Source organism: Pseudophryne corroboree, chromosome 11, assembly GCF_028390025.1.
Source record: "Pseudophryne corroboree isolate aPseCor3 chromosome 11, aPseCor3.hap2, whole genome shotgun sequence".
In the NCBI taxonomy this organism is placed as follows: Eukaryota; Metazoa; Chordata; class Amphibia; order Anura; family Myobatrachidae; genus Pseudophryne; species Pseudophryne corroboree.
This window is the reverse complement of record NC_086454.1, coordinates 245,050,103-245,076,707: the sequence shown is the minus strand read 5'-3', so window position 1 is coordinate 245,076,707 and position 26,605 is coordinate 245,050,103. Positions and strand designations below refer to the sequence as shown.

The 26,605-nt window shown below is 49.2% G+C and overlaps 1 protein-coding gene across 7 annotated transcripts in view; it reads left to right on the top strand.

Annotated features, from left to right (window-relative positions):
• The window catches only part of CYLD (CYLD lysine 63 deubiquitinase), a 328,802-nt gene that overhangs the window by 152,424 nt on the left and 149,773 nt on the right, over nt 1-26,605 (top strand). For all 7 annotated transcript variants that reach the window (XM_063945313.1, XM_063945314.1, XM_063945318.1 and 4 more), the window contains one exon: nt 3,645-3,947. In XM_063945313.1, coding sequence (XP_063801383.1) covers nt 3,645-3,947 — 303 coding nt within the window. The remainder of the gene's footprint in view (nt 1-3,644; nt 3,948-26,605) is intronic.

The following is a 26,605-nucleotide window of genomic DNA, read 5'->3' as shown; positions in this document are numbered from 1 at the left end:
GCAATGGCAGAAGCCACAAGGATTCTCCGATGGGCGGAAAATCACGTGTTAGCACTGTCAGCAGTGTTCATTCCGGGAGTGGACAACTGGGAAGCAGACTTCCTCAGCAGGCACGACCTCCACCCGGGAGAGTGGGGACTTCATCCAGAAGTCTTTCAAATGATTGTAAACCAGTGGGAAAAACCACAGGTGGACATGATGGCGTCCCGCCTAAACAAAAAGCTAGAAAAATATTGCGCCAGGTCGAGAGACCCGCAGGCGATAGCTGTGGACGCTCTGGTAACACCGTGGGTGTACCGATCGGTTTATGTGTTCCCTCCTCTTCCTCTCATACCAAAGGTACTGAGGATAATAAGGAGAAGAGGAGTAAGAACTATACTCATTGTTCCGGATTGGCCAAGAAGAGCGTGGTATCCGGAACTTCAAGAAATGATGTCAGAGGACCCATGGCCTCTACCGCTCAGACAGGACCTGCTGCAGCAGGCGCCCTGTCTGTTCCAAAACTTACCGCGGCTGCGTTTGACGGCATGGCGGTTGAACACCGGATCCTGAAGGAAAAGGGCATTCCGGAGGAAGTCATTCCTACGCTGATAAAAGCTAGGAAAGAAGTAACCGCGAACCATTATCACCGCATATGGCGAAGGTATGTTGCGTGGTGTGAGGCCAGGAAGGCCCCAACGGAAGAATTTCAGCTGGGCCGGTTCCTGCACTTCCTACAGTCAGGGGTGACTATGGGCCTTAAATTGGGTTCCATTAAGGTCCAGATTTCGGCTCTCTCGATTTTCTTCCAGAGAGAATTGGCTTCACTACCTGAAGTTCAGACTTTTGTTAAGGGAGTGCTGCATATTCAGCCCCCTTTTGTGCCTCCAGTGGCACCTTGGGATCTCAACGTGGTGTTGGATTTCCTAAAGTCACATTGGTTTGAGCCACTGAAAACCGTGGATTTAAAATATCTCACGTGGAAAGTGGTCATGTTGTTGGCCTTGGCTTCGGCCAGGCGTGTTTCAGAATTGGCGGCTTTGTCATGTAAAAGCCCTTATCTGATTTTCCATATGGATAGGGCAGAATTGAGGACTCGTTCCCAGTTTCTCCCCAAAGTGGTATCAGCTTTTCATCTGAACCAACCTATCGTGGTGCCTGCGGCTACGAATGACTTGGAGGCTTCCAAGTTGTTGGATGTAGTCAGGGCCCTAAAAATTTATGTTTCCAGGACAGCTGGAGTCAGGAAGACTGACTCGCTTTTTATCCTGTATGCGCCCAACAAGTTGGGTGCACCTGCTTCTAAGCAGACTATTGCTCGCTGGATCTGTAGTACGATTCAGCTTGCACATTCTGCGGCTGGACTGCCGCATCCTAAATCAGTAAAAGCCCATTCCACGAGGAAAGTGGGCTCTTCTTGGGCGGCTGCCCGAGGGGTCTCGGCTCTTCAACTTTGCCGAGCTGCTACTTGGTCAGGGGCAAACACGTTTGCTAAATTCTACAAATTTGATACCCTGGCTGAGGAGGCCCTTGAGTTCTCTCATTCGGTGCTGCAGAGTCATCCGCACTCTCCCGCCCGTTTGGGAGCTTTGGTATAATCCCCATGGTACTTACGGAGTCCCCAGCATCCACTTAGGACGTTAGAGAAAATAAGAATTTACTCACCGGTAATTTTATTTCTCATAGTCCGTAGTGGATGCTGGGCGCCCATCCCAAGTGCGGATTGTCTGCAATACTTGTATATAGTTATTGCTTAACTAAAGGGTTATTGTTGAGCTATCTGTTGAGAGGCTCAGTTGTTATCATGCTGTTAACTGGGTATTGTATCACGAGTTATACGGTGTGATTGGTGTGGCTGGTATGAGTCTTACCCGGGATTCAAAATCCTTCCTACTTGTGTCAGCTCTTCCGGGCACAGTATCCTAACTGATGTCTGGAGGAGGGTCTTAGTGGGAGGAGCCAGTGCACACCAGTAGTCTAAAAGCTTTCTTTATAGTTGTGCCCAGTCTCCTGCGGAGCCGCTAATCCCCATGGTCCTTACGGAGTCCCCAGCATCCACTACGGACTATGAGAAATAGAATTACCGGTGAGTAAATTCTTATTTTTGTAAAGCCTTACATATTCCTGGCAGGCCTAGTAAAGTCTATGATGATTAATTTCATTTGACATTATAGTTAGAAAGCTTCACAGTAATCATGCATACTCTGCCACCAATTTATGTTCGTATCTTGGTTCCTTAGTAACTGGAGTGGGTGGGGTTAGTGGGGCCCAATCCATTCGCGATGGGCTGCGCGGTTAATCTGATGGATTTATGCTATTTAGGTGGCTGTATTTAAATGTGTTTAAGCATAAAATATTTATTCATTTTGTTGGTGATATTATTTTTGTCTGAAGAGGCAGACTACTTAAAGAGACCTCACATTTGCTGAAATCAGATTTATTAAAGTATGAAAGATATACCCTGCAAACGTAATAAAAATAACATATAGATTTGTTGCTGATTATTCATGGTTTTTTTAAGTATGTTTTTTTGTAATCTTATCTCAATATTGCATATTTAAGTCGTATTAATGCATTTTTATCTTTATTTTGCATTTCTGTGTCAGATTTTTGTTTTTAAATAGGAACTTGCCGAACCATATAACAGGGAAGACATTAGAGAAAGGGTTAGCTCTGTTTATGCTGTTTTTACTTTATAGTTATATGTGCATTACATTTTTGTACAGTAATAAATTTCCTTCCAGCACTTGGTCTGTGTAAGGTCCCTCATGCATTACTCTGCCTCTCCACTGTATAGCAAAAAACAACAACTTTACTCTCTTCTAAATATTTCCCCAACAAAAAGCAAAACCTGTTCCTATAACCCTTCCCACTGGTTTAGGCGGATCGCAGCTAGGGCTTAGTAAGTGAGAATAGGGAAATCATTTTCCAAGGAAACCACTTGTTCAGTCATTAGAAAAGAGCCTCTCAAACAATGCTGTCTTGGTTAAAACCAAAGCTCTCCACATGGGCGTGGCATGTTAACGTGCTTAGCATGTCGACAGTCATCATGTCTAGATGAATGACATGTCGACATGATAGAATGTTGACTCAATGTCCCTGGTGGCCCAGTGGTCACTTACTGCTCCCGGGAGCACTGGCCTCTCCAGTGTCATCTTCCGTGTCCTGGCGGTCATGTGACGAGCAGTTTCTATGCATATTCTAGCAAGTGAGGTACCTGCAGGTATTCTCTCTCTAATCCCTATGCCTAGTCTTCCCCCTTCTACCTAGACCTAGCCTTTCTCCACAGCCTGACCCTAACCTCCTACTAGTGCCTAAGTCTAACCGTTGTTATTTTGAGAATGTTGACATTTTGCATTGTGACATTGTGGACTGGTCAATTTTCTAGTGGCAACATTATGGTGTCGACATTATGGATGTTGACATGATAACTGTCAACAGTGTAACTAGATACCCTACCTGTATGCATATCAGGGAATTTGGCAAAACAGAACTGTTGTGATGACGTAGGCTTTCTGTAGTAAATGGCTTTCAGTTCTCCGAATCATACATTGTCAGAGGTTCTATGTTGAACAGAACGTGCTTTCAGTGTGGCAGTCTATATATGCTGTACACTGTACGGGACAATGATTTTTTTTAAATATCTCTCTTTTCTCACCCCCCAGGAAGACGGCCGTGGTCAGGGATTTACGGATGGTTCATACCAGGGAAAACAGTTATTTCGATGTGATGATGAGTGTGGCGTGTTTGTGGCTCTAGACAAATTAGAACTGTGCGAGGAAGATGATGATGAGTTAGAGAGCGATTATGCTTCTCCGGTAGACCCTAGCCAGACCGAGATTCCTCCTCTTGAGATCAACTCCAGAGTGTCTTTGAAAATTGGAGAGGGAATGGAGTTTGGGACTGTTATTTTTTGCGATGTCCTGCCTGGTAAAGAAAGCCTTGGATATTTTGTTGGAGTTGATATGGTAAGTGTGTTCTACATTTTTATTGGAATATTAGCAGTTTATGTAGTCATATAATTACAGTAGATGAAGCAGATTTGAAATCAGTCGGCATATATCATGATGTTATGTTGGTGACTTTGTGCAGACTAGACTTGATGCATAGTTAAATGCTCCCCTGTTTTTCGCACTAAACATGCTCCTGAGCCAAGTGTACGATTATACGGCCAATGCACAATCCTGTTCCTTTCAGTCACATCTACACTTAGGACTAAAGGAGTGGGCTGTAATGCGGCGATCCCACATAAGCAATGTTCTGTGAGAGTTGGATGTGAACATAAATACTCCTACACCTAGGTGTGTCATTAGCATACAGTATAGGCTTGTGTTAGTGCACGCTGATGGTGACTAGTATGACAGTAAGTATACCGATAGGGGACAGGTGCACCATAAGATGTATACAACACTGCGTACGGATGAATACACACTCTGGTTTATCAGCCATGCAGTCGGGAGCACATGTGCCCGATTTCTGTGCAACCTGTCAGCCTCAATGTGTGTAGCTGGTGGCTGTCCTTTGGAATTCCCATAAGGATATTGATGGGACATGATAAGTCTTAATTGACAAAGATGATGTAAGAGGACCTTGCATAGGTTTATCTGCTGAGCAACCAGACATGTGGCAACTGGCAATTTCTCTATCGTCCTAGTGGATGCTGGGGTTCCTGAAAGGACCATGGGGGATAGCGGCTCCGCAGGAGACAGGGCACAAAAGTTAAGCTTTAGGATCAGGTGGTGTGCACTGGCTCCTCCCCCTATGACCCTCCTCCAAGCCTCAGTTAGGTTTTTGTGCCCGGCCGAGAAGGGTGCAATCTAGGTGGCTCTCCTAAAGAGCTGCTTAGAGTAAAAGTTTAGTTTTAGGTTTTTTATTTTACAGTGAGTCCTGCTGGCAACAGGATCACTGCATCGAGGGACTTAGGGGAGAAGAAGTGAACTCACCTGCGTGCAGGATGGATTGGCTTCTTAGGCTACTGGACATTAGCTCCAGAGGGACGATCACAGGTACAGCCTGGATGGGTCACCGGAGCCGCGCCGCCGGCCCCCTTGCAGATGCCGAAAAGAGAAGAGGTCCAGAAATCGGCGGCAGAAGACTCTTCAGTCTTCTTAAGGTAGCGCACAGCACTGCAGCTGTGCGCCATTGCTCTCAGCACACTTCACACGGCAGTCACTGAGGGTGCAGGGCGCTGGGGGGGGCGCCCTGGGCAGCAATGGAAACCTGTTATTTGGCAAAAAATACCTCACATATAGCCTCCGGGGGCTATATGGAGATATTTAACCCCTGCCAGAATCCGTTGAAGAGCGGGAGACGAGCCCGCCGAAAAGGGGGCGGGGCCTATCTCCTCAGCACACAGCGCCATTTTCCCTCACAGAAAGGCTGGAGGGAAGGCTCCCAGGCTCTCCCCTGCACTGCACTACAGAAACAGGGTTAAAACAGAGAGGGGGGGCACTAATTTGGCGATAGACATATATATAAAGATGCTATAAGGGAAAACACTTATATAAGGTTGTCCCTATATAATTATAGCGTTTTTGGTGTGTGCTGGCAAACTCTCCCTCTGTCTCTCCAAAGGGCTAGTGGGTCCTGTCCTCTATCAGAGCATTCCCTGTGTGTGTGCTGTGTGTCGGTACGTGTGTGTCGACATGTATGAGGACGATGTTGGTGAGGAGGCGGAGCAATTGCCTGTAATGGTGATGTCACTCTCTAGGGAGTCGACACCGGAATGGATGGCTTATTTAGGGAATTACGTGATAATGTCAACACGCTGCAAGGTCGGTTGACGACATGAGACGGCCGACAAACAATTAGTACCGGTCCAGACGTCTCAAAAACACCGTCAGGGGTTTAAAACGCCCGTTTACCTTAGTCGGTCGACACAGACACGGACACTGAATCCAGTGTCGACGGTGAATAAACAAACGTATTCCTCATTAGGGCCACACGTTAAGGGCAATGAAGGAGGTGTTACATATTTATGATACTACAAGTACCACAAAGATGGGTATTATGTGGGAGTGAAAAAACTACCGTAGTTTTTCCTGAATCAGATAAAATAAAATGAAGTGTGTGATGAGGCGTGGGTTTACCCCGATAGCAAATATTGGCGTTATACCTTTTCCCGCCAGAAGTTAGGGCGCGTTGGGAAACACCCCTTAGGGTGGATAAGGCGCTCACACGCTTATCATGTGGCGTTACCGTCTCCAGATACGGCCGCCCTCAAGGAGCCAGCTGATATGAAGCTGGAGTAATATCCTAAAAAGTATATACACACATACGGTGGTTATACTGCGACCAGCGATCGCCTCAGCCTGGAAATGCAGTGCTGGGTTGGCTTGGTCGGATTCCCTGACTGAAAATATTTTAGTGATATAGAGCATTTAATAGGATGCAGTCTATATATATATATATATATATATATATATATATATATATATATATATATATATGCGAGATGCACAGAGGGATATTTGCACTCTGGCATCAAGATAAGTGCGTTGTCCATATCTGCCAGAAGATGTTATGGACACGACAGTGGTCAGGTGATGCAGATCCCATACGGCACATGAAAGTATGGTCGTATAAAGGAGAGTAGGTACTTGGGGTCGGTCCATCGGACATGGGGGCCACGGCAACAGCTGGGAAATCCAACCTTTATACCCCAAGTCACATCTCAGCAGAAAAAGACACTGTCTTTTCAGCCTCAATCCTTCCGTTCCCATAAGGGCATGCGGGCAAAAGGCCAGTCATATCTGCCCAGACATAGAGGAAAGGGAAGTAGACTGCAGAAGGCAGCCCCTTTCCAGGAACAGAAGCCCTCCACCGAGTCTGCCAAGTCCTCAGCAGGACGCTGGGGCCGTGCAAGCTGACTCAGGTGAGGTGGGGGGTCGTCTCAAGAGTCTCATCGTGCAGTGGGATCACTCGCAAGTTGACCCCTAGATCGTACAAAGTATTATCCCAGGGGTACAGTTTGGAGATTCGAGACATCTTTTCCTCGCAGGTTCCTGAAGTCTGCTTTACCAAAGGCTCCCTCCGACAGGGAGGCAGTATTGGGAAAAAATTCACAAGCTGTATTTCCAGCAGGTGATAATCAAAGTACCCCTCCTACAATCAAGGAAAAGGGTATTAGTCTTCCACACTATATTGTGGTACTGAAGCCAGACGGCTTGGTGAGACATATTCTAAATCTGAAATTTTTGAACACTTACATACAAAGGTTCAAATCAAGATGGAGTCACTCAGAACAGTGATAGCGAACCGGAAAAAAGGGGACTATATGGTGTCCCTGGACATCAAGGATTACCTCCATGTCCAAATTTGCCCTTCTCAACAAGGGTACCTATGGTTCGTGGTACAGAACTGTCAATATCAGTTTCTGACGCTGCCGTTGAATTATCCACGGCACCCCGGGCCTTTACCAAGGTAATGGCCGAAAAGATGATTCTCTTCAAAGAAAAGGGCATCTTAATTATCCCTTACTTGGACGATATCCTGAAAAGGGAAAGGTCCAGAGAACAGTTGGAGGTCGGAATAGCACTATCTAAAGTAGTTCTATGACAGCACGAGTGGATTCTAAATATTCCAAAAATCGCAGCGTTTTTCCGACGATACGTCTGCTGTTCCTAGGAATGATTCTGGGCATAGTCCAAAAAAAAAAAAAAGGTGTTTCTCCTGGAGGAGAAAGCCAGGGAGCTATCCGAACTAGTCAGAAACCTCCTAAAACCAGGCCAAGTATCAGTGCATCAATGCACAGGAGTCCTGGGAAAAATGGTGGCTTCTTACGAAGCAATTCCATTCGGCAGATCTCACGCAAAAAAATTTTCAGGGGGATTTGCTGGAAGAATGGTCCGGATCGCATCTTCAGATGCATCAGCAGATAATCCTGTCTCCAAGGACAAGGGTGTCTCTTCTGTGGGGGCTGCAGAGTGCTCATCTTCTAGAGGACAGCACATTCAGCATTCAGGACTGTGTTCTGGTGACCACGGATGCCAGCCTGAGAGGCTGGGAAGCAGTCACACAGGGAAGAAATTTCCAAGGAATGTGGTCAAGTCTGGAGACTTTTCTCCACATGAATATACTGGAGCTAAGAGCAATTTCCAATGCTCTGAGCCTAGGAAGACCTCTGCTTCAAAGTCAGTCGGTGCTGATCTGGTCGGACATCATCATGGCAGTCGCCCACGTAAACAGACGGGGCGGCACAAGAAGCAGGAGGGCAATGACAGCAAGAACTTTTCGCTGAGCAAAAAATCATGTGATAACACTGTCAGCAGTGTTCATTCCGGGAGTGGAAAACTGAATTTCCTCAGCAGGAATGAATTCCACTCGGAAAAGTGGGAACTTCATCTGGAAGTTTCCACATGATTGTAAACCGTGGGAAAGACCAAAGGTGGTCATAAGATGGCGTCCCACCTGAAGCGCCAGGTCAAGAGACCCTCAGGCAATAGCTGGGTCGCTCTGGTAACACCGTGGGTGTACCAGTCGGGTATGTGTTCCCTCCTCTGCCTCTCATACCCAGGGTATTGAGAATTATAGGAAGGAGAGGAGTAAGAATTATACTCGTGGCTCCGGTTTGGCCAAGAAGGACTTGGTAACCGGAACTTCAAGAGATAAGAAGGGTCCTGATTCAGCAAGAATCATGTCTGTTCCAAGACTTACCGCAGCTGCGTTGACGCAGGGGCGGGTGAACGCCGGATCCTAAGGGAAAAAGGCATTCCGGAAGAGGTCATCCCTACCCTGGTCAGAGCCAGGAAGGAGGTGACCGCACAACATTATCACAGTTTAGGTGAAAATATGTTCCATGGTGTGAGGCCAGGAAGGCTCCACGGAAGAATTTCAACTAGGTTAATTCCTATATTTCCTGCAAACAGGAGTGTCTATGGGCCTCAAATTGGGGTCCATTAAGGTTCAAATTTCGGCCTGTCGATTTTCTTCCAGAAAGAATTGGCTTCAGTTCCTGAAGTCCAGAAGTTTGTCAAGGGAGTACTGCATATACAACCCCTTTTGATGTCTCCAGTGGCACTGGGGGATCTCAACGTAGTTTTGGGGATTCCAAAAATCACATTGGTTTAAACCACTTAAATCTGTGGATTTGATATATCTCACATGGAAAGTGAACATGCGGTTGGTCCTGGCCTCGGCCAGGCGAGTGTCAAAATTGGCGGCTTTGTCTCACAAAGCCATATCTGATTGTCCATTCGGACAGAGCAAAGCTGCGGACTCGTCCCCAGTTTATCCCTAAGGTGGTGTCAGCGTTTTACCTGAACCAGCTTATTGTGGTACCTGCGGCTACTAGGGACTTGGAGGACTCCAAGTTGCTGGATGTTGTCAGGGCCCTGAAAATATAGTTTTCCAGGTCGGCTGGAGTCAGGAAATCTGACTTGCTGTTTTATCCTGTATGCACCCAACAAGCTGGGTGCCCCTGCTTCTAAGCAGACTATTGCTCGTTGGATTTGTAGTACAATTCAGCTTGCACATTCTGTGGCAGGCTTGCCACAGCCAAAAATATGTAAATGCCCATTCCACAAGGAAGGTGGGCTCATCTTGGGCGGCTGCCCGAGGGGTCTCGGCTTTACAACTTTGCCGAGCGGCTACGTGGTCGGGGGAGAACACGTTTGTAAAATCCTACAAATTTGATACCCTGGCTAAGGAGGACCTGGAGTTCTCTCATTCGGTGCTGCAGAGTCATCCGCACTCTCCCGCCCGTTTGGGAGCTTTGGTATAATCCCCATGGTCCTTTCAGGAACCCCAGCATCCACTAGGACGATAGAGAAAATAAGAATTTACTTACCGATAATTCTATTTCTCGGAGTCCGTAGTGGATGCTGGGCGCCCATCCCAAGTGCGGATTATCTGCAATACTTGTACATAGTTATTGTTAACTAAATCGGGTTATTGTTGTAGTGAGCCATCTTTCAGAGGCTCCTCTGTTCTCATACTGTTAACTGGGTTCAGATCACAGGTTGTACAGTGTGATTGGTGTGGCTGGTATGAGTCTTACCCGAGATTCAAAATCCTTCCTTATTATGTACGCTCGTCCGGGCACAGTATCCTAACTGAGGCTTGGAGGAGGGTCATAGGGGGAGGAGCCAGTGCACACCACCTGATCCTAAAGCTTAACTTTTGTGCCCTGTCTCCTGCGGAGCCGCTATCCCCCATGGTCCTTTCAGGAACCCCAGCATCCACTACGGACTTCGAGAAATAGAATTATCGGTAAGTAAATTCTTATTTTTTCTCTTTCAAAAACATCTCCCATGCATTTGGAGCTCACCACAGGCTTCCCCAATGTGTGTAGCTCTGGTGCTGAACTAGATATTCTTAAGAAGGATATTCACTACTTAGGCTCTGTACACACTAGCCGATGTGCATTCGCTGGATCGGACGATATATCATTCACATCGTCCAGTATGTATTCCCTATATTGTTAACGATGCTCGCTCCCGCAGGTCGTTAACGATGTACAATATCTTTTCGTTTTCAGCTTGAAATGTAAAGATATTATACAAGACGGCATGCATCTGGATGTGGGTGCATGCCGTCACTGACGAGTAGCAAACTATATCGTTCAGTGTGTGTGAATGATATCGTTTGCGGGGAGGGGGATCTTGTGCGATGTCACTTCTAATGTGACATCGGCAAGTGTGTACCCAGCCTTATAAATGTACTGAACTACTGTTCAATCACTCCTTATCTTAATATGAGTATTTCTAAATAATGATGGTGTGAGGACTGGACTAAATGTGTTTTTGATTTATATTTTCGTAATAGTCATGTCATCCACCATTTTGATTCTTTCTTATTCATAATTGTTTAGGCTCTTGTCATTAGATACCCCAGCTGTATTTCTAGGCCTTTAAGTATCCATTCCTTCTCTGTTTAAAAATGATGAAAGTTCAAAGTCAGTGTTTAGAATATTTGGTGTCTGTGTTTTAGTTGTGAAAATCCAATCTGCTTTATTGAAATCCCCACCTCTTCCCTTTCTTCTTAAGCTGGGTACACACTATGAGATGAAACATCGCATTGCCATACACTCTATACCAGTGGTTCGCAAACCTTTATGAAACACGGCGCCCTAGTAGAGTATCAGAAATTTTCTCACGGCACCCCTCGGCCAAAAGTTTCTTATTGAGAAATTTTTAGAAAAGAAAATTAAATGAAGTAAATTATGTTTATATGTGATCCTTAGGGTCAGTTAAGCAATAGGTAGCATCTTTCCTTGTGTATCACTACCTATTTCCCTATAGATTGTAAACTTGCGAGCAGGGCCTTCCTACCTCTATGTCTGTCTGTTTTTACCCAGTTTTTGTTCTATTACTATTGTTCTACTTGTAAAGCGCAACGGAATATGCTGCGCTATATAAGAAACTGTATAAATAATAAATAACTAGGTGCTTCATCGCGCCCTACGGGCGCTCTTCACACCGTCGCAAGGGGCTACGCCCCCTTAACCCTTGCACGCCTTTCTGGGGTTCAATATTTGTATTATATGGAGTATTACCTGCATTCCTTTGTTAGTGGTTAAATATTGCACAATGAAAGGGCGTGCGATGGTGAAGGAGGCGCAGCCCCTTGCGACGGCGTGAACAGCACCTGCAGGGCATGATGTACAGAATGTAGCGGGTGCGGAGGGGGGCTGCGGATGGGGGAGGGTGTCTGTAGATGCTGCGGGTGGAGGGGGGGGCGGATGCGGGGGGGGGGGGGCCCAGATGGGGAAGGGTCGGGAGGGGCAGAGGAGTGGGGGCTGCAGATGGGGGAGGGTTCCGGTGGCACTGCAGGTGGGGGAGGGGCAGGTGCGGGGATGTTGCGGATGGGTGAACGGTTCCGGAGGTGCGATGGGATGGGAAGGGGGGGGTGCCGTTGGTGGGGCAGGGGGTCAGGAGGCGCCACCGGTGGGGGAGTGGCAGGTGCGGGTGGTGCGGCGGATGGGGAAGGGGGTCCGGAAGCGCTGCAAGTGGTGGCAGGTGCAGGGGTGCCAGGCTTGGGGGAGGGGGGGGACCATGGATGGAGGAGGGTGTCTGCAGATGCTGCGGGTGGAGGAGGGGCAGGTGTGGGGGGAGACATATATGGGGGGTGGAGGGGGTCTGGAGGCACAGCATGTGGGGGAGGGGTAGAGTGCCGCATGTGGTTGAGGGGAAGGTGCGGAGGTGTGGTGCTTTCGGGAGGGGTCTGGAGGCGCTGCGGGTACTGTACCTGCCAAAAAGGTAGTTGGAGGGTATGCAGTAACAGGGTCAGAACAGGGGTGACAGGGTCAGAACAGGGGTGACGGGGCCAGGGCAGGGTTGACGGGGCCAGGACAGGGTTGACGGGGCCAGGACAGGGTTGACGGGGCCAGGACAGAGGTGACGGGGCCAGGACAGGGGCGACGGGGCCAGGACAGAAATGACAGGGACAGGATAGGGGTGACAGGGCCAGGGTAGGGGCCGCAGGACCAGGACAGGGGTGACAGGACCAGGATAGGGTTGACAGGGCAAGCACAGGGGTGACAGGGCCAGGATAGGGGTAACAGGGCCAGGATAAGAATGACAGGGCCAGGATAAGGGTGAAATGGCCAGGATAGGGGTGACAGGGCAAGGCCAGGGGTGACAGGGACATGACAGGGCACGGGAGAGATTGGAATTAGGGACAAAACAGTGGTGACAGACAGATGTGTCTTACCGGAGTCACTGCTGCTGGCTGCTGCTGTTCCACTCCAACCTGTTGGGATCTGCTGCTGCTGGAGACTTGGCATGGCTGACTCTCTCAGGCTGGAGTCCTGCTTCCTCTGCCCGTCTGCATCCCTCACCCCCACTCCTCAGTCACACACCGCGGACCTCGCGCGGCTGCCGGGCACTGTGGTAAGGGGAGACTGGGAGTGACTGGTTAGCCCCCAGGAGACGCTGTGGCTGGAGTGAGGAGGGGGTCAGTGCCTGCAAGCAGCGTGGACTTCTGCAGCGCTGCCCGCCAGCTAAAGTGTGTGAAGGAGCTGGGCGCACCTCACTGCTGGTGTCAGCGCTGCAGCTAGCGGTGGGGTTGCCGGGGCTGGAGATAACAGAGGCACTACGGAACCTGCACAGCGGCAGGTGCCCCACAAAACTGCAGCTAAGAAACGTGGAGTGTGCCAGAAAGTGACGCTCCTCCGCGCCAGAGAGCCCCTGCTGAGTTTGCTGATGTGGGGGTCAAGCACACAGTGAGCCGGTGCCAGTCTGTCTGTACGGCATACCCCCTCACACACACCCATACCTCCCAACTGTCCCGATTGTCGCGGGACAGTCCCATTTTTTGGGGGCTGTCCCACCCGCAGCCCGCAGTGTCCCGCGGCGGGGGGGGGGGGGGGGCAGTTGGGAAGCTCCTGTACTCGCTGTTCTGCTTAGTTCAGCGTCAATTTAGTGGAGACAGAGGGAGAGGGGGCATCAGGGGGTACGGATTAAGGGGGGCTTCCGGCAGCAGAGCCGGATTAAGGGGGGGCCAGGGGGTACGTACCGTGGGCCCCACAGGGGGGCCCCCGGCTGGAGTAGCTCTGTCCCAGCTCTGAAGCTCCCCCGTCCTGCCAGCAACAGCAGCAGCATTGTGCTACAGTCAGCACATGCTGCTGTGTGTTGGCAGGTCTGTGGTGTTCTGTGGTCTGCTGCCTCCCTGCTTTCTTCTGCCTGTGCGGGTGTGTAGGGGGGAGCGACCGCCCCCCCCTGGATTTACCCCTAGCTGAAGGGCCAAAATCCCATAAAAAAAAGCCCGGAATTTGCATAAGGGGCGTGGCCACGCGGGCCGCGATTAGGCCTCACACCCAAACCCACAGCAGGCACAGCAATGAGATAGGGCCCCCCTGTCTCAAGTGCCCTGGGCCCCCCGTACTCATAATCCGGCCCTGGGGGCATGCCAGCAGCTCACAGAGCGCTGGGCATGCCACCTCACTGACGACAACGGGGCGTGGCTCGCGATAGCGGGTCCTCCGCGAATCCACGCCCCTTTTCCATTGACCATGCCCCCTTTTCGCCACGCGTGTATCCCTCCTTCTGCCTGAAGAAAGCTGGGAGGTATGCACCCGTCTGCCTGAAGAAGCTGGGAGGTATGCACCCCTGTCTGTGTCATGTCCATACCATCTGCTTCTGCTCCTAGTCTCCTATAGATTTGCCCAGATCTGTGACTCATTTGACTAACTCCGCCCAGTGTTGTGACTCCGCCCAGCGTTAGCAAATGAGGCACGAAGTCACAGATCTGGGCTATTATATAGGAGATTATGTGGTGAGGAACAAGATTTGCTTGTTTGTCCACATTTCTCTATCGTCCTAAGTGGATGCTGGGGTTCCTGAAAGGACCATGGGGAATAGCGGCTCCGCAGGAGACAGGGCACAAAAGTAAAGCTTTTACAGGTCAGGTGGTGTGTACTGGCTCCTCCCCCCATGACCCTCCTCCAGACTCCAGTTAGATTTTTGTGCCCGGCCGAGAAGGGTGCAATTCTAGGTGGCTCTCATAAAGAGCTGCTTAGAGAGTTTAGCTTAGGTTTTTTATTTTACAGTGATTCCTGCTGGCAACAGGATCACTGCAACGAGGGACAGAGGGGAGAAGAAGTGAACTCACCTGCGTGCAGGATGGATTGGCTTCTTGGCTACTGGACATGAAGCTCCAGAGGGACGATCACAGGTACAGCCTGGATGGTCACCGGAGCCACGCCGCCGGCCCCCTCACAGATGCTGAAGCAAGAAGAGGTCCAGAATCGGCGGCTGAAGACTCCTGCAGTCTTCTTAAGGTAGCGCACAGCACTGCAGCTGTGCGCCATTTTCCTCTCAGCAAACTTCACACGGCAGTCACTGAGGGTGCAGGGCGCTGGGGGGGGGCGCCCTGGGAGGCAAATGAAAACCTTTAAAAAGGCTAAAAATACCTCACATATAGCCCCAGAGGCTATATGGAGATATTTACCCCTGCCTAAATGTACTAAATAGCGGGAGACGAGCCCGCCGAAAAAGGGGCGGGGCCTATCTCCTCAGCACACGGCGCCATTTTCTGTCACAGCTCCGCTGGTCAGGAAGGCTCCCAGGTCTCTCCCCTGCACTGCACTACAGAAACAGGGTGTAACAGAGAGGGGGGGCAGAATAAATGGCAATATATTAATATAAAAGCAGCTATAAGGGAGCACTTAATCATAAGGCTATCCCTGTCATATATAGCGCTTTTTGGTGTGTGCTGGCAGACTCTCCCTCTGTCTCCCCAAAGGGCTAGTGGGTCCTGTCTTCGTATAGAGCATTCCCTGTGTGTCTGCTGTGTGTCGGTACGTGTGTGTCGACATGTATGAGGACGTTATTGGTGTGGAGGCGGAGCAATTGCCAAATATGAGGATGTCACCTCCTAGGGGGTCGACACCAGAATGGATGCCTTTATTTGTGGAATTACGGGATAGCGTCAACTCGCTTAAGCAGTCGTTTGCCGACATGAGGCGGCCGGACACTCAATTAGTGTCTGTCCAGGCGCCTCAAACACCGTCAGGGGCTGTAAAACGTCCCTTGCCTCAGTCGGTCGACACAGACCCAGACACAGGCACTGATTCCGGTGGTGAAGGTGACGAATCAACCGTATTTTCCAGTAGGGCCACACGTTATATGATTTTGGCAATAAAGGAGATGTTACATTTAGCTGATACTACAGGTACCACTAAACAGGGTATTATGTGGGGTGTGAAAAAACTACCAGTAGTTTTTACCGAATCAGAAGAATTAAATGACGTGTGTGATGAAGCGTGGGGTGCCCCGATAAAAAACTGCTAATTTCAAAGAAGTTATTGGCTTTATACCCTTTCCCGCCAGAGGTTAGGGAGCGCTGGGAAACACCACCTAGGGTGGACAAAGCGCTAACACGCTTATCAAAACAAGTGGCGTTACCCTCTCCTGAGACGGACGCACTTAAAGATCCATCAGATAGGAGGATGGAAAATATCCAAAAAGGTATATACACACATGCAGGTGTTATACTACGACCAGCTATTGCGACTGCCTGGATGTGCAGTGCTGGGGTAGTTTGGTCAGAGTCCCTGATCGAAAATATTGATACCCTGGACAGGGACAATATTTTACTGTCGTTAGAACAAATAAAGGATGCATTTCTTTATATGCGTGATGCACAGAGAGATATCTGCACACTGGCATCACGGGTAAGTGCTATGTCCATTTCGGCCAGAAGAGCTTTATGGACACGACAGTGGACAGGCGATGCGTAGAGGAGTTATTTGAGGTCGGTCTATCGGATTTGGTGGCCACGGCTACGGCCGGGAAATCCACCTTTCTACCTCAAGTCACTCCCCAACAGAAAAAGGCACCGACCTTTCAACCGCAGCCCTTTCGTTCCTTTAAAAATAAGAGAGCAAAGGGCTATTCATATCTGCCACGAGGCAGAGGACGAGGGAAGAGACAGCAACAGGCAGCTCCTTCCCAGGAACAGAAGCCCTCCCCGGCTTCTACAAAAGCCTCAGCATGACGCTGGGGCTTCGCAAGCGGACTCGGGGGCGGTAGGCGGTCGTCTCAAAAATTACAGCGCGCAGTGGGCTCACTCGCAGGTAAATCCCTGGATCCTGCAGATAATATCTCAGGGGTACAGGTTGAAATTAGAGACAGAGCCACCTCGCCGTTTCCTGAAGTCTGCTTTACCAACGTCCCCCTCAGAAAGGGAGACGGTTTTGGAAGCCATTCACAAGCTGTATTCTCAGCAGGTGATAGTCAAGGTACCTCTTCTACAACAAGGGAAGGGGTATTATTCCACTCTATTTGTGGTACCGAAGCCGGATGGCTCGGTAAGGCCTATTCTAAATCTGAAGTCCTTGAACCTATACATAAAGAAGTTCAAGTTCAAGATGGAGTCACTCAGAGCAGTGATAGCGAACCTGGAAGAAGGGGACTTTATGGTATCCTTGGACATCAAGGATGCGTATCTCCACGTTCCAATTACCCCTCACACCAGGGGTACCTCAGGTTCGTTGTACAAAACTGTCACTATCAGTTTCAGACGCTGCCGTTTGGTTTGTCCACGGCACCTCGGGTCTTTACAAAGGTAATGGCCGAGATAATATTTCTTCTTCGAAGAAAAGGCGTATTAATTATCCCATACTTGGACGATCTCCTAATAAGGGCAAGGTCCAGAGAACAGCTAGAGATGGGTTTAGCACTATCTCAAGAGGTGCTAAAGCAGCACGGATGGATTCTGAATATTCCAAAATCCCAATTAATGCCGACAACTCGTCTGCTGTTCCTGGGGATGATTCTGGACACAGTTCAGAAAAAGGTTTTTCTTCCCGAAGAAAAAGCCAAGGAGTTATCTGACCTGGTCAGGAACCTCCTAAAACCAGGAAAGGTGTCTGTACATCAATGCACAAGAGTCCTGGGAAAAAATGGTAGCTTCTTACGAAGCAATCCCTTTCGGCAGATTCCATGCAAAGGGATCTGTTGGACAAATGGTCAGGGTCGCATCTTCAGATGCACCTGCGGATAACCCTGTCGCCGAGGACAAGGGTATCCCTTCTGTGGTGGTTGCAGGAGGCTCATCTATTGGAGGGCCGCAGATTCGGCATACAGGATTGGATCCTGGTGACCACGGATGCCAGCCTGAGAGGCTGGGGAGCAGTCACACAGGGAAGAAATTTCCAGGGAGTGTGGTCGAGCCTGAAAAAGTCTCTTCACATAAGCATTCTGGAACTAAGAGCAATCTACAATGCTCTAAGCCAGGCGGAACCTCTGCTTCAAGGAAGACCGGTGTTGATCCAGTCAGACAACATCACGGCAGTCGCCCATGTAAACAGACAGGGCGGCACAAGAAGCAGGAGGGCAATGGCAGAAGCTGCCAGGATCCTTCGCTGGGCGGAGAATCACGTGATAGCACTGTCAGCAGTATTCATCCCGGGCGTGGACAACTGGGAAGCAGACTTCCTCAGCAGACACGACCTTCACCCGGGAGAGTGGGGACTTCATCCAGAAGTTTTCCACATGCTATTAAACCGTTGGGTAAAACCAATGGTGGACATGATGGCGTCTCGCCTCAACAAAACACTGGACAGGTATTGCGCCAGGTCAAGAGATCCGCAGGCAATAGCTGTGGACGCGCTGGTAACACCTTGGGTGTACCAGTCGGTATATGTGTTTCCTCCTCTGCCTCTCATACCAAAGGTATTGAGGATTATACGGCAAAGAGGAGTAAGACTAGTGGCTCCGGATTGGCCAAGAAGGACTTGGTACCCGGAACTTCAAGAGATGGTCACGGACGATCCGTGGCCTCTACTTCTGAGAAGGGACCTGCTTCAGCAGGGTCCTTGTCTTTTTCAAGACTTACCGCGGCTGCGTTTGACGGCATGGCGTTGAATGCCAGATCCTAAAAGGAAAAGGCATTCCAGAAGAAGTCATTCCTACCTTGATAAAGGCAAGGAAGGAAGTCACCGCGAAGCATTATCGCCGTATTTGGCGAAAATATGTTGCGTGGTGCGAGCAGCGGAGTGCTCCGATGGAGGAATTTCAACTGGGTCGTTTTCCTACATTTCCTGCAATCAGGATTGTCTATGGGTCTCAAATTGGGATCTATTAAGGTTCAAATTTCGGCCCTATCAATATTCTTCCACAAAGAATTGGCCTCAGTCCCTGAGGTCCAGATTTTTATCAAAGGAGTACTGCATATACAGCCTCCTGTGGTGCCTAAGGTGGCACCGTGGGATCTAAATGTAGTTTTAGATTTCCTCAAATCCAATTGGTTTGAACCACTAAAGAATGTGGATTTGAAATATCTCACATGGAAAGTGACTATGTTACTGGCCCTGGCTTCGGCCGGGAGAGTATCTGAACTGGCGGCTTTGTCTTATAAAAGCCCTTATTTAATTTTCCATTCGACATAGGGCAGAGCTGCGGACGCGTCCGCATTTTCTCCCTAAGGTGGTATCAGCGTTTCACCTGAACCAGCCTATTGTAGTGCCTGCGGCTACAGACGACTTGAAGGACTCCAAGTTGTTGGACGTTGTCAGAGCCTTAAAAATATACATTTAAAGGACGGCTGGAGTCAGAAAATCTGACTCGCTGTTTATACTGTATGCACCCAACAAGTTGGGTGCACCTGCTTCTAAGCAGTCGATTGCTCGTTGGTTTTGTAACAAAATTCAACTTGTACATTCTGTGGCAGGCCTGCCACAGCCTAAATCTGTTAAGGCCCATTCCGCAAGGAAGGTGGGCTCATCTTGGGCGGCTGCCCGAGGGGTCTCGGCATTACAACTCTGCCGAGCAGCTACGTGGTCAGGGGAGAACACGTTTGTAAATTTTTACAAATTTGATACCCTGGCAAAGGAGGACCTGGAGTTCTCTCATTCGGTGCTGCAGAGTCATCCGCACTCTCCCGCCCGTTTGGGAGCTTTGGTATAATCCCCATGGTCCTTTCAGGAACCCCAGCATCCACTTAGGACGATAGAGAAAATAAGAATTTACTTACCGATAATTCTATTTCTCGGAGTCCGTAGTGGATGCTGGGCGCCCATCCCAAGTGCGGATTATCTGCAATACTTGTACATAGTTATTGTTAACTAATTCGGGTTATTGTTTAGGAAGCCATCTTTCAGAGGCTCCTCTGTTATCATACTGTTAACTGGGTTTAGATCACAAGTTGTACGGTGTGATTGGTGTGGCTGGTATGAGTCTTACCCGGGATTCAAAATCCTCCCTTATTGTGTACGCTCGTCCGGGCACAGTACCTAACTGGAGTCTGGAGGAGGGTCATGGGGGGAGGAGCCAGTACACACCACCTGACCTGTAAAAGCTTTACTTTTGTGCCCTGTCTCCTGCGGAGCCGCTATTCCCCATGGTCCTTTCAGGAACCCCAGCATCCACTACGGACTCCGAGAAATAGAATTATCGGTAAGTAAATTCTTATTATTTTATGATTGTCAACCTCAAGCACTACTTTTACCTATTACATTGACAATAAATAGTTTCAATTGGTCCTGGACCACCAACCTGAGGCATTCCTGCAAGTGTCCTGCAGCACCCCGGGGTGCCACGGCACACAGTTTGAGAACCACTGCACTATACCATATATCATACTTCGGCGCAATGTGTCGTTGCATATAAAATACATTGTGTCATCTGTGACGTACAGCACATCAGATGGGATGATCCAATGAACAACGGGCTGGAATGACAGGTACAATGTGTACGATATGTCGTTCCGATCCACGGCTGGGCGATATACCACAATGTGTGTGTCCAGCTTTACTTTGCAATGTGTATACCCATGAATCAGGCTGATCTTTATAGCAGTATTTCATAGTTTTTACTCAGCAGTGAGGGTAGTTTTCTCCTCTGATATAGTCAGATGGCCTGTGAGATCACTGACCACTTGTTGTACCCCTTTTTTTCTGATGTTCCCACTTGTCAATATAATTTGTGTGATGAAAGGTTTGAGCCGTATGTTTACAGTGTATTATTATTATTATTATTATTATTATTTATTTTTTCTCTTTACTGGATCTTATGTGTAGCTAAGTTCTACCTTGAGAACTGTTAGCCAGACTTCCATACAGATGTAGTTTGTTGTAATAAAATATCAACAAGATCTGAAAGTTCACATTAAGGTTTGGTCTGCATTGACAATTGTATCCACAAATGCTCATAAACAACCCAAATTGCATTTTATTAATCTAATAAGTGTCCTGTCCGGGCCCCTTATGTGCTGTGTCTCCTGCGCGTTTCACTCTGCTGTATCCTGCTCTGTGTGTTTCCAAGCACAGATTTTTTTCTTCTTCAATTGACAATGCTATTTTAACGCAAATAGAAAGAGCCCTATGTAATCTTCATGAATTATTGTAGTGTCAGGACTGATGTCCTGTATTTATTACACAACATAATGGCTAATAAAAACATAAAATAGCAAACTTTACATATGTGTGAGATGTAAGTTCTCTCCTAGTCACATTCATCTGTTGGTTGGGTTTTCAAGGGAGCAAGTCATAAGTATCTACATGTATTTCTCTGACGTCCTAGTGGATGCTGGGGACTCCGTAAGGACCATGGGGAATAGACGGCTCCGCAGGAGACTGGGCACATCTAAGAAAGATTTAGGACTATCTGGTGTGCACTGGCTCCTCCCCCTATGACCCTCCTCCAAGCCTCAGTTAGATTTCTGTGCCCGGCTGAGCTGGATGCACACTAGGGGCTCTCCTGAGCTCCTAGAAGAAAGTATAGTTTAGGTTTTTTATTTTCAGTGAGACCTGCTGGCAACAGGCTCACTGCAACGAGGGACTAAGGGGAGAAGAAGCGAACCTACCTAAGTGGTGGTAGCTTGGGCTTCTTAGGCTACTGGACACCATTAGCTCCAGAGGGATCGAACACAGGACCCGACCTCGTCGTCCGTTCCCGGAGCCGCGCCGCCGTCCCCCTTACAGAGCCAGAAACAAGAAGGTGGTCCGGAAAATCGGCGGCTGAAGACTTCTGTCTTCTCCAAGGTAGCGCACAGCACTGCAGCTGTGCGCCATTGCTCCTCATGCACACCACACACTGCGGTCACTGATGGGTGCAGGGCGCTGGGGGGGGGCGCCCTGAGCAGCAATAATAACACCTTGGCTGGCAAAACTAACACCATATATAGCCCCAGAGGCTATATAGGTGTATATTAACCCCTGCCAGAAACGATAAAATAGCGGGAGAAAGCCCGCCGAAAAAGGGGCGGAGCCAACTCCCTCAGCACACTGGCGCCATTATTCCCTCACAGCTTCGCTGGAAGGAAGCTCCCTGGCTCTCCCCTGCAGTCCTGCACTACAGAAAGGGTAAAAAAGAGAGGGGGGGCACAATTTAGGCGCAGTATATATATATTATAGGCAGCTATAGGGGAAAACACTCTGTATAGTGATATCCCTGTGTTATATAGCGCCCTGGTGTGTGCTGGCATACTCTCCCTCTGTCTCCCCAAAGGGCTTTGTGGGGTCCTGTCCTCTGTAAGAGCATTCCCTGTGTGTCTGCTGTGTGTCGGTACTGCTGTGTCGACATGTATGATGAGGATAATGATGTGGAGGCGGAGCAAATGCCTGTGAATGTGATGTCACCCCCTGCGGGGTCGACACCAGTGTGGATGGACTTATGGAAGGAATTACGTGACAGTGTCAGCTCCTTACATAAAAGGTTTGACGACATAGGACAGCCGGCTACTCAGCTTGTGCCTGTCCAAGCGTCTCAAATGTCATCAGGGGCTATAAAACGCCCGCTACCTCAGATGACAGATACAGATGTCGACACGGATACCGACTCCAGTGTCGACGATGATGAGACGAGTGTACCCTCCAATAGATCCACCCGTTATATGATTGAGGCTATGAAAAATGTTTTACACATTTCTGATGATACCCCAGGTACCACAAAAAAGGGTATTATGTTTGGTGAGAAAAAACTACCAGTAGTTTTTCCTGCATCTGACGAATTAAATGAGGTGTGTGAGGAAGCGTGGACTTCCCCAGATAAGAAATTGATCATTTCTAAACGGTTAATGGCTGCGTACCCTTTCCCGCCAGAGGATAGGTCACGCTGGGAAACACCCCCTAGGGTAGATAAAGCATTGACACGCTTATCAAAGAAGGTGGCACTACCGTCTCCAGATACGGCCGCCCTAAAAAGAAAGCTGGAAAGTACCCTAAAAGCTATATACACACACACTGGCATTATATTGAGACCCGCTATTGCATCAGCTTGGATGTGCAGTGCTGCTGCTGCGTGGTCAGACTCCCTGTCGGAAAACATTGATACCATGGATAGGGACAATATTTTGCTAACGATTGACCATATAAAAGACGCGGTCTTATACATGCGTGATGCACAGAGGGATATTTGCCGGCTGGCATAAAAAATAAGCGCTATGTCCATTGCCGCCAGACGGGGGTTATGGACTAGGCAATGGTCAGGTGATGCCGACTCCAAGCGGCACATGGAAGTTTTACCCTATAAAGGGGTGGAACTTTTTGGGGAAGGTCTTTCAGACCTCGTTTCCACAGCTACTGCTGGGAAATCGACTTTTTTGCCACAGGCTACCCCACAGCAAAAGAAAGCACCGTATTATCAGGTACAGTCCTTTCGGCCCCAGAAAAATAAGCGGGCTAGAAGCTCATCCTTTCTGCCGAGGGGCAGAGGAAGGGGGAAAAAGCTGCAGCACACAGCTAGTTCCCAGGAGCAGAAGTCCTCCCCTGCGTCCGGTAAGTCCACAGCATGACGCTGGGGCTGCTCAGGCGGAATCGGGAACGGTGGGGGCACGTCTCAGGTTTTTCAGCGCACAGTGGGCTCTCTCACAAGTGGATCCCTGGGTCCTTCAAGTAGTATCTCAGGGGTACAGGCTGGAATTCGAGACGTCTCCCCCCCGCCGTTTCCTAAAATCTGCCTTGCCAGCAACTCCCTCTGCCAGGGAGGCAGTGTTGGTGGCTATTCAAAAACTGTATTCACAGAAAGTGATCGTCAAGGTACCCCTCCTTCAGCAAGGAAAGGGTTACTACTCCACAATGTTTGTGGTACCGAAACCGGACGGTTCGGTGAGACCCATCTTAAATTTAAAAACCTTGAACACTTATATCAAAAGGTTCAAGTTCAAGATGGAATCGCTCAGGGCGGTTATTGCGAGCCTGGTGGAGGGGGATTACATGGTATCCCTGGACATCAAGGATGCGTACCTGCATGTACCTCAGATTTGTGGTACAGGACTGTCACTATCAGTTCCAGACGCTGCCGTTCGGGTTATCCACGGCACCGAGGGTCTTTACCAAGGTAATGGCCGAAATGATGATACTCCTTCGCAAGAAGGGAGTTTTAATTATCCCGTACTTGGACGATCTCCTGATAAAGGCGAGGTCCAAAGAACAGTTGATAGTGGGGGTGGCACTTTCTCAGGAAGTGCTACAACAGCACGGCTGGATTCTAAACATTCCAAAGTCACAGCTGGTCCCGACGACACGTCTTCTGTTCCTGGGAATGATTCTGGACACAGACCAGAAAAGAGTGTTTCTTCCACTGGAAAAAGCCGAGGAATTGTCATCTCTGGTCAGAGACATCCTAAAACCAGGAAAAGTGTCGGTACATCAATGCACACGAGTCCTGGGAAAAATGGTAGCTTCGTACGAAGCAATTCCATTCGGAAGGTTCCACGCAAGGACGTTCCAGTGGGACCTGTTGGACAAATGGTCCGGGTCCCATCTCCAGATGCAACAGCGGATAACCCTATCGGCCAGAACCAGGGTGTCGCTGCTGTGGTGGCTGCAGAGGGCTCATCTACTAGAGGGCCGCAGATTCGGAATACAGGACTGGGTCCTGGTGACCACGGATGCCAGCCTTCGGGGCTGGGGGGCAGTCACAAAGGGAAGAAATTTCCAAGGACTGTGGTCAAATCAGGAGATTTCTCTTCACATAAATATCCTGGAGCTAAGGGCCATTTACAATGCCCTAAGCCAGGCAAGACCCCTGCTTCAAAACCAGCCGGTACTGATCCAGTCAGACAACATCACGGCGGTCGCCCATGTAAACAGACAGGGCGGCACGAGAAGCAGGATGGCGATGGCAGAAGCCACAAGGATTCTCAGATGGGCAGAGAATCATGTGTTAGCACTGACGGCAGTGTTCATTCCGGGAGTGGACAACTGGGAAGCAGACTTCCTCAGCAGGCACGACCTCCACCCGGGAGAATGGGGACTTCATCCAGAAGTCTTCCAAATGCTGGTCAACCGGTGGGAAAAACCACAGGTGGACATGATGGCGTCCCGCCTCAACAAGAAGTTGAAAAGATATTGCGCCCGGTCAAGAAACTCTCAGGCGATAGCGGTGGACGCTCTAGTGACACCATGGGTGTACCAGTCGGTTTATGTGTTTCCTCCTCTACCTCTCATACCCAAGGTACTGAGAATAATAAGAAGGCGAGGAGTGAAAACCATACTCGTGGTTCCGGATGGGCCAAGAAGAGCTTGGTACCCGGAACTTCAAGAGATGCTTACAGAGGACCCTTGGCCTCTGCCGCTCAGACAAGACCTGCTGCAGCAGGGACCCTGTCTGTTCCAAGACTTACCGCGGCTGCGTTTGACGGCATGGCGGTTGAACACCGGATCCTGAAGGAAAAGGGTATTCCGGAGGAAGTCATCCCTACCCTGATCAAAGCCAGGAAGGATGTCACCGCAAGACATTATCACCGCATTTGGCGAAAATATGTTGCTTGGTGTGAGGCCATGAAGGCCCCGACGGAGGAATTTCAACTGGGTCGATTCCTGCACTTCCTGCAAGCAGGGGTGACGTTGGGCCTCAAATTGGGGTCCATAAAGGTCCAGATTTCGGCTCTGTCGATTTTCTTCCAAAAAGAACTGGCTTCACTACCCGAAGTTCAGACTTTTGTCAAAGGAGTACTGCATATTCAGCCTCCTTTTGTGCCCCCAGTGGCACCTTGGGATCTCAATGTGGTTTTGGCATTCCTGAAATCACATTGGTTCGAACCACTTAAGACTGTGGATTTAAAATATCTCACGTGGAAAGTGGTCATGCTGTTGGCCTTGGCGTCGGCCAGGCGGGTTTCAGAATTGGCGGCTTTGTCTTGTAAAAGCCCTTATCTGATTTTTCATATGGATAGGGCAGAATTGAGGACTCGTCCTCAGTTTCTCCCAAAGGTGGTCTCAGCTTTTCACTTGAACCAACCTATTGTGGTGCCTGCGGCTACTAGGGACTTGGAGGATTCCAAGTTGCTGGACGTAGTCAGGGCCCTAAAAATTTATATTTCCAGGACGGCTGGAGTCAGAAAGACTGACTCGCTGTTTATCCTGTATGCACCCGCTAAGCTGGGTGCTCCTGCTTCTAAGCAGTCTATTGCGCGCTGGATTTGTAGCACTATTCAGCTGGCGCATTCTGCGGTAGGCTTACCGCAGCCTAAATCTGTAAAAGCCCATTCCACACGGAAGGTGGGCTCATCTTGGGCGGCTGCCCGAGGGGTCTCGGCTTTACAACTTTGCCGAGCAGCTACTTGGTCGGGGGCAAACACGTTTGCAAAATTCTACAAATTTGATACCCTGGCTGAGGAGGACCTGGAATTCTCTCATTCGGTGCTGCAGAGTCATCCGCACTCTCCCGCCCGTTTGGGAGCTTTGGTATAATCCCCATGGTCCTTACGGAGTCCCCAGCATCCACTAGGACGTCAGAGAAAATAAGAATTTACTCACCGGTAATTCTATTTCTCGTAGTCCGTAGTGGATGCTGGGCGCCCATCCCAAGTGCGGATTGTCTGCAATACCTGTACATAGTTATTGTTACAAAAATCGGGTTTTGTTGTGAGCCATCTCTTCAGAGGCTCCATTTGTTATCATACTCTTAACCGGGGTTCCTATCACGTGTTATATGGTGTGATTGGTGTGGCTGGTATGAGTCTTACCCGGGATTCAAAAATCCTTCCTTATTGTGTCAGCTCTTCCGGGCACAGTTCCTAACTGAGGCTTGGAGGAGGGTCATAGGGGGAGGAGCCAGTGCACACCAGATAGTCCTAAATCTTTCTTAGATGTGCCCAGTCTCCTGCGGAGCCGTCTATTCCCCATGGTCCTTACGGAGTCCCCAGCATCCACTACGGACTACGAGAAATAGAATTAACAGTGAGTAAATTCTTATTTTTTTCTTTTCTCAATGACCTTACTTAGCATAAATCTAGAACA